This window comes from Pristis pectinata, chromosome 4, assembly GCF_009764475.1.
Source record: "Pristis pectinata isolate sPriPec2 chromosome 4, sPriPec2.1.pri, whole genome shotgun sequence".
Classification (NCBI taxonomy): Eukaryota; Metazoa; Chordata; class Chondrichthyes; order Rhinopristiformes; family Pristidae; genus Pristis; species Pristis pectinata.
In genome coordinates, this window is record NC_067408.1 from 2,568,122 (window position 1) to 2,587,597 (window position 19,476).

At 50.3% G+C, this 19,476-nt stretch overlaps 1 protein-coding gene across 1 annotated transcript in view; it reads left to right on the top strand.

The window, feature by feature from the left end:
• The first annotated feature begins 16,603 nt into the window (after positions 1-16,603).
• Positions 16,604-19,476, top strand: part of LOC127570018 (protocadherin-18-like) — a 33,446-nt gene continuing 30,573 nt past the window's right edge. Inside the window, exon 1 of the mRNA XM_052015202.1 lies at positions 16,604-16,758. Coding sequence (XP_051871162.1) covers positions 16,632-16,758 — 127 coding nt within the window. The 5' untranslated portion in view covers positions 16,604-16,631. The remainder of the gene's footprint in view (positions 16,759-19,476) is intronic.

Genomic DNA, 19,476 nt, shown 5'->3' on the forward strand with positions numbered 1-19,476 from the left:
CTATAAATTGCCCCCCATATGTGGGTGAAGGGTAGAATCTGGGGGAAGATGATGGGAATGTGGGAAGAATAAATTGGGTGGTTGATGGTAGGTGCAGACATGGTGGGCTGAAGGGCCTCTTTCTGTGCTTTATCTCTCTCTGACTACCTCACTCAAAAGGTGGCTTGTCCCTGTTGGTGCTGCCCTGGGAGCATCAGCCTAGACCTTTGTGCTCAGGTCTCTGGGGGAAGGATTTGAATCCACAACTTCAAATGTTACCACTGGGGTCACAACTGATGTGGGAAGCAAGTACTTGTGAGGTAGGAGACAGGACGTGACCGGGTGAGGCACCTCTTCATCATTGTATCTGGAGACAGTGGAGAGTAGCAGGGAGAATCCGCCATTGAGGACATCTTCAAGAGATGGTGCCTCAAGAAGGTGGCATCCGTCACTAAGGATGCTCGCCATCCGGGACATGCCCACTTCTCGTTACTACCATCGGGGAGGAGGTACAGGAGCCTGAAGACCCACACTCAATGATTCAGGAACAGCTTCTTCCCCTCCGCCATCAGATTTCTGTACAGTCCACGAACCCATGAACACTACCTCGTTATTCCTCTTTTGCACTATTTATTTATTTATTTTTCTAACTTATAGTCATTTTTATGTCTTACACTGTACTTTATTTTGCAATTTATGGTAACTTTATTCTTTGCACTGTACTGCTGCCGCAAAACAACAAGTCTCATGACATGTGTCAGTGATAATAAACCTGATTCTGATTCCAAAGGGAGCTGGTCATCTGCGGTCAGAGAGCAGAGGGGAGGACCAGAAGGAGCAGAGACTTGGTGACACAGGAGACTGCAGATACTGGAATCTGGAGCAAACAAACTGCTGGGGGAACTCAGCGGGTCAGGCAGCGTCTGTGGAGGCAGAGGGTTGACATTTCAGGGTGACACCCTGCATAAGGAGCAGAGACTTGGTAGACCAGTAGAACCAAATCCTCAGTTATCAGTGGTGGATGAAGCTGTACGTACACAGTCAGTTCACAATCTTCCCTGTCTAAAACTCTTTATGTCAATCAAGGGAGGGTGTTTGGGACTGAAACTGGCAAGGTTACTTCTGGCAGTTTTGATAAACAGGATGTTGTTCCAATTAGTGTAACTAAAAATATTTCCCTGTGCAATTTGCAAATTGTTTGCAAGCTATTGTTCCATTGGTCAGGCTCAGCACTCTGTGAATGAATGTCGGCCTGGGCTAAAGCTGTCTGAAGTTTGGTTTTGCCTCCTCTTTTGAAATCTCTTTGGATTCAGTTGAAAGTCGCGCTTGGTCAAAGGCATGTAGCCCCTCATGTCTGAAAGAGCTCTCCAATTAGCCCCACACTCCCATTTCACGCCCACCAATCTAGGTGGCACAGAGCCGCTGCCTCACAGCGCTGGAGACCCGGGTTTGATCCCAACCTCCAGCGCTGTCTGTGTGGAGTTTGCACGTTCTCCCTGTGACCACGTGGGTTTCCCCCAGGTGCTCCGGTTTCCTCCCACATCCCAGAGACATGGGGTTTGGTAGGTGAATTGTCACTGTAAATTGCCCCCGGTGTGTGGCTGAATGGTAGAATCTGGTTGGGGGGGGTGGGGGGTGGGAGTAGCTGATGGGAATGGGGGGAGAATAAATGGAATTGGTGCTATCGGGTCTGAACCCAGAGGGCAGAAGGATGCTGTACGACCCCATGATAGCCTGTAACCTTTCCCCTTCAGGTATTTATTCAACTCCCTGGTTCAAACATCCTGTTGAATCTGTCGTTCTGGGTTAGAACATAGAACATTCCAGAACAGTACAGGCCCTTCTGCCCACAATGTGCCAACATTTTATCCTGCTCTAAAATCTATCTAACTCTTCCCTCCCACAAAGCCCCCCATTTCTCTATCATTCATGTGTCTGTCTGAGTCTCTTAAATGTCCCTAATGTATCTGCCCCCACAACCTCTGCCGGCAGTGCGTTCCACACACCCACCACTCTCTGTGTAAAAAAACTTACCCCTGACGTCCCCCTTATACCTTCCTCCAATCACCTTAAAATTATGCCCCCTCATGTTAGCCATTGTTGCCCTGGGAAAAAGTCTCTGACTGTCCACTCGATGATCTATGCCTCATCATCTTCTACACCTATATCAAGTCACCTCTCATCCTCCTCCTCTCCAAAGAGAAAAGCCCTAGCTCGCTCAACCTATCCTCATAAGACATGCTCTCCAATCCAGGCAGCATCCTGGTAAATCCCCTCTGCACCCTCTCTAAAGCTTCCGCATCCTGTTTCTCACTCACCTTAAATCTGTACCCTGCACAATAGAGCAGCACGCCAGGCGTGGACAGAGGTTCTGGTCCCGACAGCATCTCCTACTGATGCAGCGTTTCAACTTGAAACCTCGACAATTCCTTCTCCCCCCCAATAGACACTGCTCGACCTGCTGAATTCCTCCAGCAGATTGTGTGTTGCTCCAGATTCCAGTGTCTGTGGTCTCTGGTGACAACATCTCCTTTCTCCTCAGCCGACCATGCCATTTCCAAACTGATGGATGATGTGCACTCAGGCGTGGTTGAACCTACCTCCTTCTGAACCCACTTGGGGAGTATTCAGAGGTTCCAGTCTGCGAGTCACGCACCTCTTAAGGTCATAGAGTTGTACAGCACAGAAACAGGCCCTTCGGCCCACCACGTCCATGCCGATCTTTGTGCCCTTCTACACCAATCCCATTTGTCTCCATTAGGACCATATCCTTCTACACCTTACCTATTTCAGTGTCTGTCTAAATGCCTCTTAATCCTAGTGACTGTATCTGATTTCACCAACTTCTCTGGCCTGTTCCAGATACCAACCACACTCTGTGTAAAGCATCTCACCCCTCAGATCCCCTTTAAAGCTCCTTCCTCTCACCTTAAACCTATGACCTTTTGTTTCTCGTACCTCTACCACGGAATAAAAGATTCTGACTCCCTACCCTGCCTCTTACGGTTTCATACATCTCTGTGAGATCACCCCTCAGCCTCCTTCACTCCAGGTAACACAAGCCCAACCTGCCCAATCTCTCCCCATGATCAAAGGCATTCATTCCAGGCAACTTTTAGAAGTGCATTTTATTGCGAATATTCTCCCTTATAACATTTGAGTCACTGAACTCATCCTTGCTTCATTGTGAGTGATTCCTGGAAGTTCTAAGACTTTACCCAGTGGAAAGTCTATGGAAGCAAGAACTTGTTTCAAAAGTTGTAACATGGGGGTTGCCTGAAATTTGTCTGAGGGATGAATATCGGCCCCAGGACACCAAGAAGAAATCTCCTGCTCGTGTGCAGTGGTGGTGATGAGAGTGAGGTACTGTAGTCATTGCCCGATCTACTCCAGAGTACAGGTCTGCTTCAGGGTGAATACCCACCTGCTGCAGATTAGGACGTACACTTGGAGTACTGTCTACAGTTTTGTTCACCCTGTTATGGGAAAGACGTGGTTAAACTGGAAAGAGTGCAGAGGAGATTTACGAGGATGTTGCCAGGACTCGAGGGCCTGAGTTATAGGGAGAGGTTGGCCAGGCGAGGTCTTTATTCCTTGGAACGAAGGAAAATGAGGGGCGACCTTATAGAAATGTTTAAACTTATGAAAGGCATAGATAAGGTGGACGGTAACAGTCTTTTCCCCAGGGTAGGGGAGTCCAAAACTAGGGGGCATAGGTTTAGGGTGAGAAGGGAAAGATTTAAAGGGACCTGAGGGGCAACTTTTTCCACGCAGAGGGTGGTGAGTGTGTGGAACGAGCTGCCAGAGGAAGTGGGTGAGGCAAGTACAACAGGATCATTTAAGAAGCACTTGGATAGGTACGTGGAGGGGCGGGGCTTGGAGGAATATGGGCCCAATGCAAGAAATTGGGACTAGCTGGGTGGGCACCGTGGTCAGCATGGACTGGTTGGGCCGAAGGGCCTGTATCGGAGCTGTATTGCTCTATGACACCGCGCACAATGTCAGGTAACCATGAGAATGTATTCAAAGACACGCATTCTAATCCCACTAACATGCACACTCAGTTCTCTCACACTCTAATATCCCACCTGGTTTAACCCCCCTCACTCTCACACCTTGTACTCTTTACAAGAACATACAATATAAAAGCAGCAGGAGCCCATTCAGCCAGTTCAGACACTCGCAGCCAATCCTGTGCCTCATCCACTCTCCCACCTGATCCTAGTATCCACATCAGTGCCAAAATCAAAATCTGTTGACCTTGGCCTTGAACGCACTCGTCCATACTGACCAAGGTGCCTACCTGAGCTATTCCCATTTGCCTGCGTTTGTCCCATATCCCTCTAAACCTTCCCTATCTGTGTACCTGTCCGAGTGTCTTTTAAACACTGTAATTGTACCTGCCTCAACCACTTCCTCTGGCAGCTTGTTCCATATACCCACTACCCTCCGTGTGAAAATGTTTCCCCTCTCACTTTAAACCTATACCCCATAATTTTAGACTCACCTACGCTGGGAAAAAAAAACTGTACCCATCATGATTTTATAACCCTCTACAAGATAACCCCTCAGCCTCCTTCACTCCAGGGAAAACAGTCCCAGCCTACCCAGCCTCTCCTTAGAACTCAAGCCCTCCAGTCCAGACAACCTTCCTCTGGATCTTACCTGAGTCTCTACTAGCTGCATCCTCTCTAGATTCTCCTCCTCTCAGTCCATAGTGGTCAAGTCGTCAAGGCAAGTTTGCTGTCATGTGCACAAGTGCGGTGAGGTACAGGTACAATGAAAAACTTGCAGCAGCATCACAGGCACGTAGGTACAGACAACACACAGAACATAAATTATACACAAATTGTACAAGAGCGAAGAGAGAGAAAAAAAAAGACTGCAAAAGCAAGACAGGGAAAACAAAGACACAATCAGAGACGTCCATGGTAGTGCAAGAGGTGGTCCGTAGTGTTCTGTTGCTGACGTAGTGACTAGAGCCACCTGGTTCTAGATTAAAGCAATAGCTTCTGAGGATCCCTGCTCCTGGTCCACTCCCACAGGATGCACAACAACATGAAAGGTGTGGCCTGAGGTACAAATTATATCCAGAAGACAATCTGCAGAGAGTCAAGGCCCAGAGTACTGCAGTCCCAGCTTGTGTTAGGACTTCATGGAAGGGGTGTGGGGTCCAGACCCCTCTTCCATCCCTCGCTTCCTACCCTGTGTGTCAGGTCACTCTCTCCTCCCTCTCTTCTCTCTCCCATCTCCCTCTATCTCCTTCTCTCTCTCCCTAGCTTCCTCTCTCTCTCCATTTCTCTCTATCTCTCTCATGCATGCTCCCTCCTTCCCCATCTATCTCCCTCCTTCTCTCTCTCTCTCCCCATCTCCCTTGCTCTCTCCCTCTCTCTCTCTCTCCAGTCAGAAGGTCATGGGTTCAGCAGAGTGCTTGGGGCCATCCTGACAGGGAGGTGAAGGACACCATAAGAATGCAGTTGGTTTTTCCTGTAATCCAGTGCACTGTAGAAGCAGGAAACACTCACATAGGGCTATTCGAGACAAAAGGAATTGAACTTGGCCAGTGAAATGGCTGTGTACAGCTGTGAAGGAAGCAGACCCTTGCGAGAGTCTCAACAATACAGCCATTGATAAAAATTAAACAAATGTAGTTTCTTTTTCCACAGCTTTGATAGTGATTTCCTTGCATGACTGCTGGTGATGGATGCTGCAAACATTTCTGCTCCCTTTTGTTGTGCTAACGGCACCTGTGAGCCCCAGGGCTGAATGGAGGGGTTGGGGGCGGATGTGGGGGTTGGGGCAGGTGGTGACGGTAATTGACTGTCGTACCCCACTACCCTCCTCAACTGGTTAGAAATGGTACAGCACGGAAACAGGCCCTTCTGCCCACCTCATCCATGCCGTCTGTGATGCCCGGCCACACTAATCCTATTTCGCTGCATTTGGAGACACAAGGGATGCTGCCTGATCCGCCAAGCGTATCCAGCATTTTCTGATTTTATTTCACTAAATCATTGCTGTTTGTGGGAGCTCGCTGTGCATAAATCAACCACTGTATTTCTCAGAGGAAGTGGGTGAGGGAGGTACAATAACAACGTTTAAAAGACACTTGGACAGGTTATATAGATAGGAAAGGTTGAGCGGGATACGGGCCAAACGCGGGCAAATGGGACTGGCTTAGATGGGCATCTTGGTCAGCATGGACCAGTCGGGCTGAAGGGCCTGTTTCAATCTGTATAACTATGACTCAATTTAGAAAGTAATACCATCTTCGTTGCCATTATAAATGCACGATATTCTTCCTTTATGAGTGGTTTTGACTGAGGTTTAAAACACTGCAGCAAATATTCATGCTCTTTCCAATCCTTCCTGGGATCCCTCACATTCTGGAGCCTCAGTTTAACAGCTTTTCCAAAGGATCAATCTCGGATGAGACTACACTTCATCAGCACAGCACTGGGACCCCCTGGAGTCTTTGGAGAGTGACTCAGCTTCAAAGGCCAGCGCTGGGACAGATGCAGGAATGGCTCACCTTGCTGCTCTCGCAACAACCTCACACTCAATGTCGGCAAGACCAAGGAAATGATTGTAGACTTCAGGAAGAGGAAGGCAGGAGAACACACACTGAGGGGTCAGCGGTGGAAAGGGTGAGCAGCTTCAAGTTCCTGGGCATCAAAATCTGAGAGGATCTGTCCTGGTCCAACACATTGACGCAATTATGAAGAAGGCACGCCAGCGGCTTTACTTTGTTAGGAGTTTGAGAAGATTCGGTACGTCACCATAGGCTCTTACAAGATATACAGTGGAGAACTTTCTGACTGGTTGCATCACTGCCTGGTATGGAGGCTCCAATGCACAGGATTGCAAGAGGCTGCAGAGGGTTGTAGACTCGGCCAACTCCACCATGGGCATAACCCTCCCTACCATCGAGGACATCTTCAAGAGGCGCTGATACTAAGGAGACAAAGGACTGTAGGTGCTGGAATCTAGATGAAAAACACGATGATGTTGGAGGAACTCAGCAGGCCAGGCAACATCCGTGGAGAAAAGCAGGCGGTCAACGTTTTGGGTCAGGACCCTTCTTCAGGACTGAAGATAGGAAAAGGGGAAGCCCGATATATAGGAGGGAAAAGCAGAGCAGTGATCGGTGGACAAAAGAGGGGAGGCGGGGTGGGCACAGGGTGGTGATAGGTAGATGCAGGTAAGAGATAGTGATGGGCAGGTGCGGGGGAGGAGGGGAGAGCAGATCCACCAGGGGATGGGGCAAAGGTGAGGAGAGAAAAAGGGGGGTAGAAAAAAGAGAGAGAGGCTGGGAAAGGGAAGAGAAGAGGCACGGGTGTGGGGGGGGGGGGTTACGTAAAGTGGGAGAATTCAATGTTCACGCCATTAGGCTGCAAGGTTAGAAGACGGAAAATGAGGTGCTGTTCCTCCAGTTTGCACTTGGAATTCTCCTGGCAGTGGAGGAGGCTGAGGACTGACATATCAGTGATGGTGTGGGAGGGGGAGTTGAAGTGACGGCAACAGGGAGATGCAGGTCGCGGTTACAGACGGAGCGCAGGTGTTCTGCGAAACAAACATCTAGTCTGCGTTTGGTCTCGCCGATGTAGAGGAGGCCACACTTGGAGCACCAAATGCAGTAGATGATATTAGGGGAGGTGCAGGTGAATCTCTGTCTCACCTGAAGGGACTGTTTGGGTCGCTGGATGGAGGTGGTGTAGGGGCAGGTGTTGCACCTATGGCAGGGACAGTGGAAAGTCCCCGGGGTGGGAGTGGGATGGGTGGGGGGGTGGAGGAGTGAACTCGGAGTCGTGGAGAGAGCGGTCCCTGCGAAAGGAAGAAAGGGGTGGGGAGGGGAAGATATGCTTGGTGGTGGGGTCCCGTTGGAGATGTCGGAAGTGGCGGAGAATGATGTGTTGGATACGTAGGCTGGTGGGATGAAATGTGAGGACAAGGGGGACCCTATCCCTGTTGGGTCTGGGAGGGGTGGTGGTGAGAGCGGAGGTGTGGGAAATGGCAGATATGGGTGTGAGCTCTCTCGACCACAGTTGGTGGGGGGAAGCCATGGTTAGTAAAGAAGTTGGACACCTCGGATGTCCTGGAGTGGAAAGCCTCATCATGGGAGCAGATGGGGTGGAGGCGGAGAAATTGAGAAAAGGGGATAGTGTCCTTGCAAGAGACAGGGTGGGAGGAGCTGTAATCGAACTGTAAAAGAGGCGGCGCCTCAAGAAGGCGGCATCCATCACTAAGGACCCTCACCATCTGGGACATGCCCTTTTCTCGTTACTACCATCGGGGAGGAGGTACAGGAGCCTGAAGACCCACACCCAATGATTCAGGAACAGCTTCTTCCCCTCCGCCATCAGATTTCTGTACAGTCCACGAACCCATGAACACTACCTCGTTATTCCTCTTTTGTACTATTTATTTATTTTTCTAACTTATTATAATTTTTGTCTTGCACTGTACTGCTGCCACAAAACAACACATTTCATGACATCTGTCAGTGATAATAAACCTGATTCTGCTGGTGTAGGACAGCACACAGTGTTCTCAGCTGTACGGGCCAGCTGTCTGATTGTTTGTGAACTTGCAATAAATCAGATGCTGTAACTGGGACTGACTCCCCTGCGACATGCCAACGAAACCAGGATGTTGGTCCGATTCTCAGCTAAAGGAAGGTCAGCTGGGAAAATTTAACTCTTTGAGGATTCTCTCAGTCCCCTAGAGTAATGAGAGATAGCAGACAGTTGCAAGAAGTATAAGGTTGTGATAGTAGGAGATTTTAACTTTCCACATGGAGGACATACTGGAGGACTTGACTACTGGGAAAATATAGAGGTGGAACTGAGGAATAAAAAAGGGATGACCACATTAATGGGACTATATTATAGACCTCCCAATAGTCAGCAGGTTTCAGAGGAACAAATTTGTACCATAGAACACTACAGCACAGAAAACAGGCCATTCGGCCCTTCTAGTCTGTGCCAAAACTTTATTCCTCTAGTCCCATTGACCTGCACCCAGTCCATAACCCTCCAGACCTCTCCCATCCATGTATCTATCCAATTTATTCTTAAAACTTAAGAGTGAGCCCGCATTTACCATGTCAGCTGGCAGCTCGTTCCACATTCCCACCACTCTCTGAGTGAAGAAGTTCCCCCTAATGTTCCCCCTAAACCCTTCCCCTTTCACCCTAAAGCCATGTCCTCTAGTACTTATCTCTCCTAATCTAGGTGGAAAGAGCCTGCTCGCATTAACTTTGTCCATACCCCTCATAATTTTGTAAACCTTTGTCAAATCTCACCTCATTCTTCTATGCTCCAAGGAATAAAGTCCTAACCTGTTCAATCTTTGTAGAGAAATTGCAGACAGTTGCAAGAACATAAGATTGTGATTTTAACTTTCCACATATTGACTGGGACTTCCATACTATAAAGGGACTGGATGGGATAAAGTTTGTCAAATGTGTTCAGGAAAGTTTCCTTAATCAATATGTAGAGGTCCCAACAAGAAAGAGCATGATACTGGATCTCCTCTGAGGGAACGAGACAGGGCAGGTGACAGAAGTGTGTGTAGGGGAACACTTTGGATCTAGTGATCATAATTCCATTAGTTTCAAGATAATTATGGAGAAGGATAGGACTGGTCCTTGGGTTGAGATTCTAAATTGGAACAAGGCCAATTTTGATGGCATTGGAAGGGATCTGGCAGGTGTGGATTGGGATAGGCTGTTTTCTGGCAAAGAGATGTTTGGTAAGTGGGAGGCTTTCAAAAGTGAAATATTGAGAGTACAGGATCTGTATGTTCCTATTGGATTAGGGAACCTTGGTTATCGAGGGATATTGAGGCCCTGGTAAAGAAAAAGGAGGCACATATCAGGTATAGGCAGTTAGGATCAAATGAGGTGCTTGAGGAGTATGAGAAATGCAAGAGAACACGAGAGAGAAATCAGGAGGGGCAAAAAGAGGACATGAGGTTGCTCTGGCAGACAAGGTGAAAGAGAATCCCAAGGGTTTCTACAGCTATATTAAGAGCAAAAGGGTAGCAAGGGACAAAAATTGGTCCTCTTGAAGGTCAACATGGTCATCTATGCATGGAGCCGAAAGAGATGGGGGAGATCTTAAATTAATTTTTTGCATACGTATAGACCGATGAGTCTCACCTCAGGGGTAGGGAAGTTACTGGAGAGGATTCTTAGGGATAGGATTTATGAGCATTTTGAAAACCATAGCCTAATTAGGGACAGTCAGCATGGCTTTGTGCAGGGCAAGTCGTGCCTCACTAACTTGATTGAGTGTTTTGACGAGGTGATGAGGGTGATTGATGACGTAGAGCTGTGGATGTTGTCTACCTGGATTTTAGTAAGGCGTTTGACAACATCCCTCATGACAGGCTCATCCAGAAGATTAAGATGCATGGGATCCAAGGTGAATTGGCTGTTTGGATACAGAACTGGCTTGCTGTAGAAGACAAGAGGGTAGTGGTCGATGGACTTATTCTAGCTGGAGACCTGTGACTAGTGGTGTTCCTCAAGGATCTGTACTGGGACCTCTGTTGTTTGTGATGTAGATAGATGACCTGGATGAAAATGTACATGGGTGGGTTAGTAAATTTACAGATGATACGAAATGGTGGTGTTGTGGATAGTGTAGAAGACTGACAAAGGATAGAATGGGAGATAGATCAGTGATCTGGAACCATCTAGGAAAATGGGCTGAAAAATGGCAGATGGAATTTAATGCAGACAAGTGTGAGGTGATGCACTTTGGGAGGAACAAACCAGGATAAGACTTACACAGTGAATGGTAGGGCTCTGAGGTGTGCGGTAGATGGGACCTGGGAATACAGATCCATAATTCCTTGAAAGTGGCATCACAGGTAGATGGGGTCATAAAGAGAGCTTTTGGCATATTGACCTTCATAAACCAGGGCTATTGAGTACAGGAGTTGGGATGTTATGATGAAGTTGTACAAAACATTGGTGAAGCCCGATTTAGAGTATTGTGTGCAGTTCTGTCACCTGCCTGCAGGACAGATATCAATAAGCTTGAAAGAGTGCAGAGAAAATTTACACAGATATTGCTGGGACTTGAGGACTGAGTTAAGGGATAGATTGAATAGGTTAGGACTTTATTCCCTGGAGCACAGGAGAATGAGGGGAGATCTTCTAGATGTATACAAAATTATGAGGGGGATAGATAGGGTGAATGCATGCAGGCTTTTTCCCCTCAGGTGGGTGAGACTTGAACTAGAGGACATAGGTTTAGGGTGAAAGGTGAAATATTTAAGGGGAGTCTGAAGGGGAACTTCTTCACTTGGAGGGTGATGCGAGGGTGGAATGAGCTGCCAGTGGAAGTGGTACATGCAGGTTCAATTGTAACATTTCAGAGGTTTGGATAGGTGCATGGATGGGAGGGGCTTGGAGGGATATGGTCTGGGTTTAAGATCAGAGGCGAGAGATTTAAAAGGGGCATCAGGGGCAGCTTCTTCACGCAAAGGGTGGTGTGTATTTGGAACGAGCTGCCAGAAATAGTTGAGGCGGGCACATTAGCAACATTTAAAAGCCACCTAGATAAGTACACGGATAGGAGAGGTTTTAGAGAGCTAGGGGCCAAACGCGGGCAGGTGGGACTAGCTTACTGGGAAACACAGTCAGCATGGATGAGTTTGGGCCGAAGGGCCTGTTTCTGTGCTGTATAACTCTATGACTCTCTGTTGCTGATGTACACTTGGTGAAGGATGCCTGCCATCCTTATGCTGTCTGGGTCTATAATTTGGTAAATTAGTAAATTGGTTTACAATTGTCACATGTACCGAGGTACAGTGAAAAACTTTGTTTTGCATGCCGTTCATACAGATCATTTCATCACATCAGTGCATCGAGGTAGTACAAAGGAAAACAATACAGAATGCAGATAAAGTGTTACAGTTACAGAGAAAGTGCAGTGCAGACAGACAATAAGGTGCAAGGGCCACAACGAGGTAGATTGTGAGATCAAGAGACCATCTTATCGTTCAAACGTCTTATAACAGCAGGATAGAAGCTGTCCTTGAGCCTGGTGGAACGTGCCTTCAGGCTTTTGTATCTTCTGCCCGATGGCAGGGGGGAGAAGAGAGAATGTCTGGGGTGGGTGGGGTCTTTGATTATGCTGGCGGCTCTACCGAGTTAGCCAGATTTTGAAATCATTTCGGAGGGCCAGTATGAAACTTTGTGTAGAAAGGCGCAGATTAATCAGGGATAGTCAGCAAAGACCGTGAGGGGACCTTCACATCTGACTCATGTGATTGAATCTCTTCAGAAGGGAGGGTTAATGAGGGTGGTATATTTGATATTATCTACACAGATTTTAGGAAGGCCTTTATCAAAGCCTCCACATGAGAGGCTGCTCAAGAAAGTAAAGTCTATAAGATCCATGGGAGAGTGGCAAACTGGATCCAGAACTGGTTCACAAGCAGGAAGCAATGGCTGAGGGGGTGTTTAGTGACTGGAATTGGTGTCACCTGTGGGATTGGCACACGGTTCTGTTCTCTGTCTTTCGCAGAAGGCATGTCTGCCAGTGGAGGAGTGAGTAACTTTGGGAATGAGAACTAGGTAGAATTGACGGTATGGAGAGATTTTGGATGGTTGTTGAAAAGTCAAAAAGTCAAGTTTATTGTCATCTGCACAAGTCCATGTGTGCACAGGTGCAATGAAAAACTTACTTGCAGCAGCATCACAGGCACAGAGCATCAGATAAGCAGCATTCACATGAAAAACATAAATTGGACATTTTTTTACAAGAAAGAACACAATTAGAACTAAAAGAAACAGTGATCAAAGTGGACATGGTGTTGCTATACCGAGGTAGTGATTAGGGTTGTGCAGGTTGGTTCAAGAACCGAATGGTTGAAGGGGAAGTAGCTGTTCTTGAACCTGGTGGTGTGGGACTTCAGGCAGAGAAGTGGTGACACCAGAGTAAGAATTTTAAATAAAACAGAAAATCCTGGAAACTCTCAGCAGGTGAGGCAGTAACCCTGGAGAGAAAGGACGTTCTGGGTACTGGACGAATCACTTGGAAAGTTGCCAGTATCGAGGACCCAGGCATGTTGCTGTTATGTCTGTGGCTTTGAATCATTAACTCATTCTAACAACTTTGGAGGAAGTGGTAACAATCACACATTGTGTTTCTCTAAAAGTTCCCAACTTTACAAACAAACTATTTGTCAGACTTGGGGCTAAACTGGCCACTGATTCCACAGTTAGAGGGCTTATTGTTATTGCACAAGGGAGTTTGCCACAAAAGTAGATTCCAGCACCGGACCCTTTTATCAAATTGGAAAAATGTGCTTTTTCAACAAAAGTCTTGCATTTATGTAGCACCTTTCACTTAGAAACATAGATCAGTACAGCTCAGGAACAGGCCCTTCGGCCCACCATGTCTGTGCCGACGATGATGCAAATCCCTTCTGCCTGCACGTGATCCATATCCCTCTACTCCCTGCATATTCAGGTGTCTAACAGCCTCTTAACTGCTTCTATGTATCTGCTTCCACCCCCACCCCTGGCAGCACAACTCCAGACACCTACCACAACACCGTGTTAAAAAAACTTGCCCCGCACATCTCCTTTAAACTTTTCCCCTCTCACCTTAAATGCACGTCATCTGGTACTTTACATTTTTACTCTGGAAATAGATTCTGACTGTTTACCCGATATATGCCTCTCATAGTTTTATAAACTTCACAACAAACATTCTGCTGGAGGAAGAGGTCCCGTTGAAGGGTTTCAACCCCAAATGTCGACAATTCCTTTCCCCACAAATGCTGCTCGACCTGTTGAGTTCTTCCAGCAGATAATTTGTTGCACCAGACCCTTAAACATGCTTTGTCATTCTAAAGAATTATGGCTGATGCTCTGTTCCAATACCTCATTCCCTCTCTCCCCAACCGCTCGATGACTTTTGTGGCTAGAAATCTACCTACCTCCGTAAATATATTCAGCAACTCATCCTCCACACCTTCTGTGGTAGGAAATTCCACAGTTTCACCACCCTCTGGATGAAGACATTAAATTGGTTTGTTATTGTCACAGAGAAAAACTTTGTTTTGCATGCCATCCATACAGATCATTTCATTACAACAGTGCACTGAGGTAGTACAAGGGAAAACAATAACAGAATACAGAATAAAGCGTTACAGTTACAGAGAAAGTGCAGTGCAGGCAGACAATAAGGTGCAAGGTCATAATGAGGTAGATTGTGGGTCAAGAGTCCATCTTATCAGGCTAGGGGACCGTTCAATAGTCTTATAACAGCGGGATAGAAGCTGTCCTTGAGCCTGGTGGTACGTGCTTTCAGGCGTTTGTATCTTCTGCCTGATGGGAGGGGGAGAAGAGAGAATGTCCGGGGTGGGTGGGGTCTTTGATTAAGTTGGCTGCTTTACCAAGGCAGCGGAAATGCAGAGTCCAAGGAGGGGAGGTTGGTTTCCGTGATGTGCTGGGCTGTGTCCACAACTCTCTAGTCACAGGCAGAGCAGTTGCCGTACCAAGCCGTGATGCATCTGAATAGGATACTTTCTATGGTGACGTCAAAGGGGACACAGATAGCAAAGGTTCAGAGGGTATGGGGCCAACTATGGGCAAAAGAAACTTGCTTAGGTGGACACCTTGGTTGGCATGGAGGAGGTGGGCCATTGGCCAAAGGGCCTGGTTCTGTGCTGTGTGGCACATCCAACCAAAACCGGCCCTACCCTTCACACAGCCCCCATCGCTGGGCTGTCCCCGAGCCCCTCCCCACCCTCCCTCCCTGTCCCCCCCGACCTGCCCCGCTCCCCATCCCTCCCACCTCTCCCCTCCTCCTCCCCCCTCTTCCCCTGCCCTCCGACCCCACCTCCACCTGCCCACCTCCCTCCCCTCCCCACCTCCCCTCCCTCCCCTCCCACCTGCCCTCCCTCCCCCCCTCCCCCCCCCCTCCCCCCCTCCTCCCACCTACCCTCCCTCCCCCCACCTGCCCTCCTCTCCCCCTCCCTCCCCTATCCCCCTCCCCCCCTCCTCCCACCTACCCTCCCTCCCCCCACCTGCCCTCCTCTCCCCCTCCCTCCCCTATCCCCCTCCCCCCCCTCCTTCCCCTACCCCCCTCCTCCTCCCACTCCCTCCTTCCCTACCCCCCTCCTCCTCCCCCTCCCCACTCCTCAACCCTCACTCCCCCCTCTTCCCCCGCCCTCCCTCCCCTACCCCCTCTTCCCCCGCCCTCCCTCCCTCCCCTAACCCCTCTTCCCCCGCCCTCCCTCCCTCCCCTACCCCTCTTCCCCCGCCTCCTCCCCTACCCCCTCTTCCCCGCCCTCCCTCCCCTACCCCCGCCCTCCCTCCCCCTCCTCTCCCCCTCCCTCCCCTATCCCCCTCCCCCCCTCCTTCCCCTACCCCCCTCCTCCTCCCCTCCCTCCTTCCCTACCCCCCTCCTCCTCCCCCCCTCCCACTCCTCACCCTCACTCCCCCCATCTTCCCCCGCCCTCCCTCCCCCACCCCCTCTTCCCCGCCCTCCCTCCCTCCCCTACCCCTCTTCCCCCGCCCTCCTCCCTCCCCTACCCCCTCTTCCCCGCCCTCCCTCCCCCCCTACCCCCTCTTCCCCCGCCCTCCCTCCTCCCCTACCCCCTCTTCCCCCGCCTCCCTCCCCTACCCCCTCTTCCCCGCCCTCCCTCCCCTACCCCCGCCCTCCCTCCCTCCCTACCCCCCTCTTCCCCGCCCTCCCTCCCTCCCCCACCCCCTCTTCTTCCCCGCCCTCCCTCCCTCCCCACCCCCTCTTCCCCCGCCTCCCTCCCTCCCCCACCCCACTCTTCCCCCGCCCTCCCTCCCTCCCCCACCCCCTCTTCCCCCGCCCTCCCTCCCTCCCCCACCCCCTCTTCCCCCGCCCTCCCTCCCTCCCCCACCCCCTCTTCCCCGCCCTCCCTCCCCCACCCCTCTTCCCCCGCCCTCCCTCCCCCACCCCCTCTTCCCCCGCCCTCCCTCCCTCCCTCCCTCCCTCCCCACCCCCTCTTCCCCACCCTCCCTCCCTCCCCCCCCACCTGACCTCCCTCCCCCACCCCCTCTTCCCCCGCCCTCCCTCCCTCCCCCCCCACCTGACCTCCCTCCCTCCCCCCCAACCTGACCTCCCTCCCCCCACCTGACCTCCCTCCCCACCCACCTCCACCTCTGTCCCCACTTCTGCCTGCCCTACCTCCCCTCCCCCTCCCTTCCCCCTCTTCCCCCTGCCCGCCCTCCCTCCCTCCTCCCTCCTCCCTCCTCCCTCCTCCCACCTCAACCTCCACCTGCCCACCTCTCTCCCCCTTCCACACCTCCCCTCCTCCCCACGTCCTTACATGCAGACTAACTCAACCCCAACTCCTCCGACCATCGTGCTCGGCTTCCCAGCCCGGTAATTTACGGAGGAGGGGCTGGGGTTGCATTTGTTGGACACCCCCGCCTCCACCCACGGCTGTCCCTGATTGGACGGAAGCCTCTCTCCGCCTGGGGAACAGCAGAGAGAGTAACAGAAAAGTTTTGGAACAAAAAAAAGTTTGCAACTAATGGGCGCGGAGGCGGCGCTGTAGGGTTGGGCGGAGCGGGGTGTCCGGTCCACCCCCGAGTGTCCTGTCCCGGCCTGGCCGGGGATCCACCAGCAGATGCCCGCTGCGCCGCCATGGGACAGGGGCTACTCCTGCTGCTCTGCTGCATTGTAAACACCGCTTGTCCTCAGGATGTGCCGGCGGAGGGACCCCGACTGCCCGAGGAGGAGGGAGCCGCCCTCTGCCGCCTGCAGCCGACAGGTGGGAGTCCCGTCGAGGGGAGATTGGGGGTGGGGTGGGGTGGGGTGGGTCCTCCTGAGGTCCAGGGTGTGAGGGTCGGTGTCAGGGGGTGGGTGATTGGTAGGAGGTCCTGAGGCTCTGGGGGTGAGTGGAGGAGGGGTCGTGGGGACCAGTCGGGGTGCAGATGAGTAGGGAGGGGCCCAGAGGAGGTTGGGGGGTGGGGTGGTGTCCTGAGGTCCAGAGGGGTGGTGTGTAGAACCGTCCCATTGCGTGACTGAGGCGCGGAATTGGCTTTGGATCTCCCGTTTGTGCCTTCTCGCCCCTCGCCGCCCTCTGTTCTCTCATCCTCTCCTACCCAGTCGATCTGCGAGGAGGGGGGTGATTTCTGGACTTCCCACCCCTCCCTCAGTGGCCCTGTAAGCCTTCGGTGAAGGTGCGGGAGTTGGGACCCGTGCCATTACTGTGCCCCCTCCCACTGCTACATTGAGTCTCCCTCCTCCGCCAGTTACCCCCTGGCTTGCCCTCTGTATGTGCGTATTATCAGCAGAGGTCCTGGGCAACGCTGACCTTAGTTCTAGAGTCATTCAGTAGTCACAGTTGGTTCACGGAGCGCACTGGCATGTCCCAGCTTCGTGGAGAGCCTCTGGCGCGCCAGGTTTGGGGTTTCCGTGCTGGGGAGGGGAAGGAGGGAGGGGGTTTTCCTGTCATTTTGCCCTGTCCCATCTCCTCTCCACCCCTCCCTCGACTTTCCACTGACGACCCTGCCTGCCACGGGAATGGACGAATTTGTGGAACCTTGCAACAGGAGGACATTCTGCCCAACAACGAGCTCCTTGTTTTTTCACACTGGGAGCGTGAAATTCCACCACCAGCAGCGGGGACATGACTACCTCACGGCAGCGTACACTTCAGGAGGCAGCCACTCGGGCCCGCACCACCATTCAGTGACTGTATCCTGCACCACCAGATACTTCCCTTCAACCATTCGGTTCTTGAACCAACCGACACAACCCTAATCACTACAGTTCAGCAACACTATCACCAGTTTGCACTAAAATAGACTTCTTTTTGTTCTAATTGTGTTCCTGTAAAAGTTATTTAATTTGTGTTTTTCTTGTGAATGCTGCTTACCTGATGCTCTGTGCCTGTGATGCTGCTGCAAGTAAGTTTTTCATTGCACCTGTGCACACATGGACTTGTGCATCTGACAATAAACTCGACTTTGACTATAATCCTGTATAGTTTATGTTAACTTGTGTTTGACGTGTTTACAATGTTCTGTGCTGTAAAAAGCTGATCTACGTGGCATTTATACCCTGGGTATGTGTGCCCATGACAATGAACTTGAACACCTCATCTCTGCATTTCTACCCACCCCTCGTAACCTTTCACTTTCTACCTTGTCAAGAATCGAGCTCCCTCTACCTTAGAGAAATTCAGAGACTCCTCTTCCATTGACCTTGCAGGAAGTGAGTTCCAAAGACTGACCTCCCTTTGAGAGAGAATATTCCGCCCTGCCTCTGTCTGAATAGGACAATTTCTAATCACCTTTTGACAGAGGCCCCTAGTTCTGAATTCTCCCATGAGAGGAAAGAACTGCTTCATGAACACCCTGTCAAGAAACTCAAAATTTTATATGGTTCAGTATTTCAAGGGGTGCTGGTTGTGTGGGGGATATGATTCTTGGTAACTAGTTATGTGAACGAGAAGGTCATAACACCGTCAAAGGGCAGTGGAAGCAGAGTCTCTGAATATTTTGAAGGCACAGGTAGATTGATTATTACCAATAACAAAATACAAATAACCAATTATAAATATCAATAATAAAATGTATTGATAAGCAAGGGAGTGAATGGTTATCGTGGGCAGACAGATATAGAGCTGAGGTTATGATCAGATGAACATAGAACATTACAGCACAGTACAGGCCCTTTGGCCTACATTGTGCTGACATTTTATCCTGCTCTAAGATCTATCTAACCCTTCCCTCCCACATAGCCCCCTATTTTTGATGATGGTCTTGTAAATTGTCCCCAGTGTGTGGGTGAGTAGTAGGATCTGGGGGGGGGGGGGGGAGCATGGTGGGATGGTTGGAAAATCAGTGGGGAGTTGATAAAATGGGATTAGTGTAAATGAATGGTTAATGGTCAGAACAGACTCGATGGGCCATGTGCTAAAGCCACTTCAGCTAGTTTTGTTACAGGGATAAAGGGAAGAGGTATACAAACCCCTCAGGGACTGGAGAGAGTGAGTAAGTGGTAAGAAACTGGCAGCCAGATCTGTGACTGTGGTCATGGATTTAAGACAACTGGTCTGGTGGGAGATTTACATTTTCATAGAATCATAGAACAGTACAGCACAATACAGGCCCTTCGGCCCACAATGTTGTGCTGACCTTTAAACCTCACCTAAGACTATCTAACCCCTTCCTCCCACATACCCCTCTATTTTAAATTCCTCCATATGCTTATCTAGCAATCTCCTGAATTTGACCAATGTACCTGCCTCCACCACCACCCCAGGCAGCACATTCCATGCCCCAACCACTCTCTGGGTAAAAAAAACCTCCCTCTGATATCTCCCTTGAACTCCCACCCATTACTTTAAAGCCATGTCCTCTTGTATTGAGCATTGGTGCCCTGGGAAAGAGGCGCTGGCTGTCCACTCTATCTATTCCTCTTAATATTTTGTACACCTCTATCACGTGTCCTCTCATCCTCCTCTTCTCCAAAGAGTAAA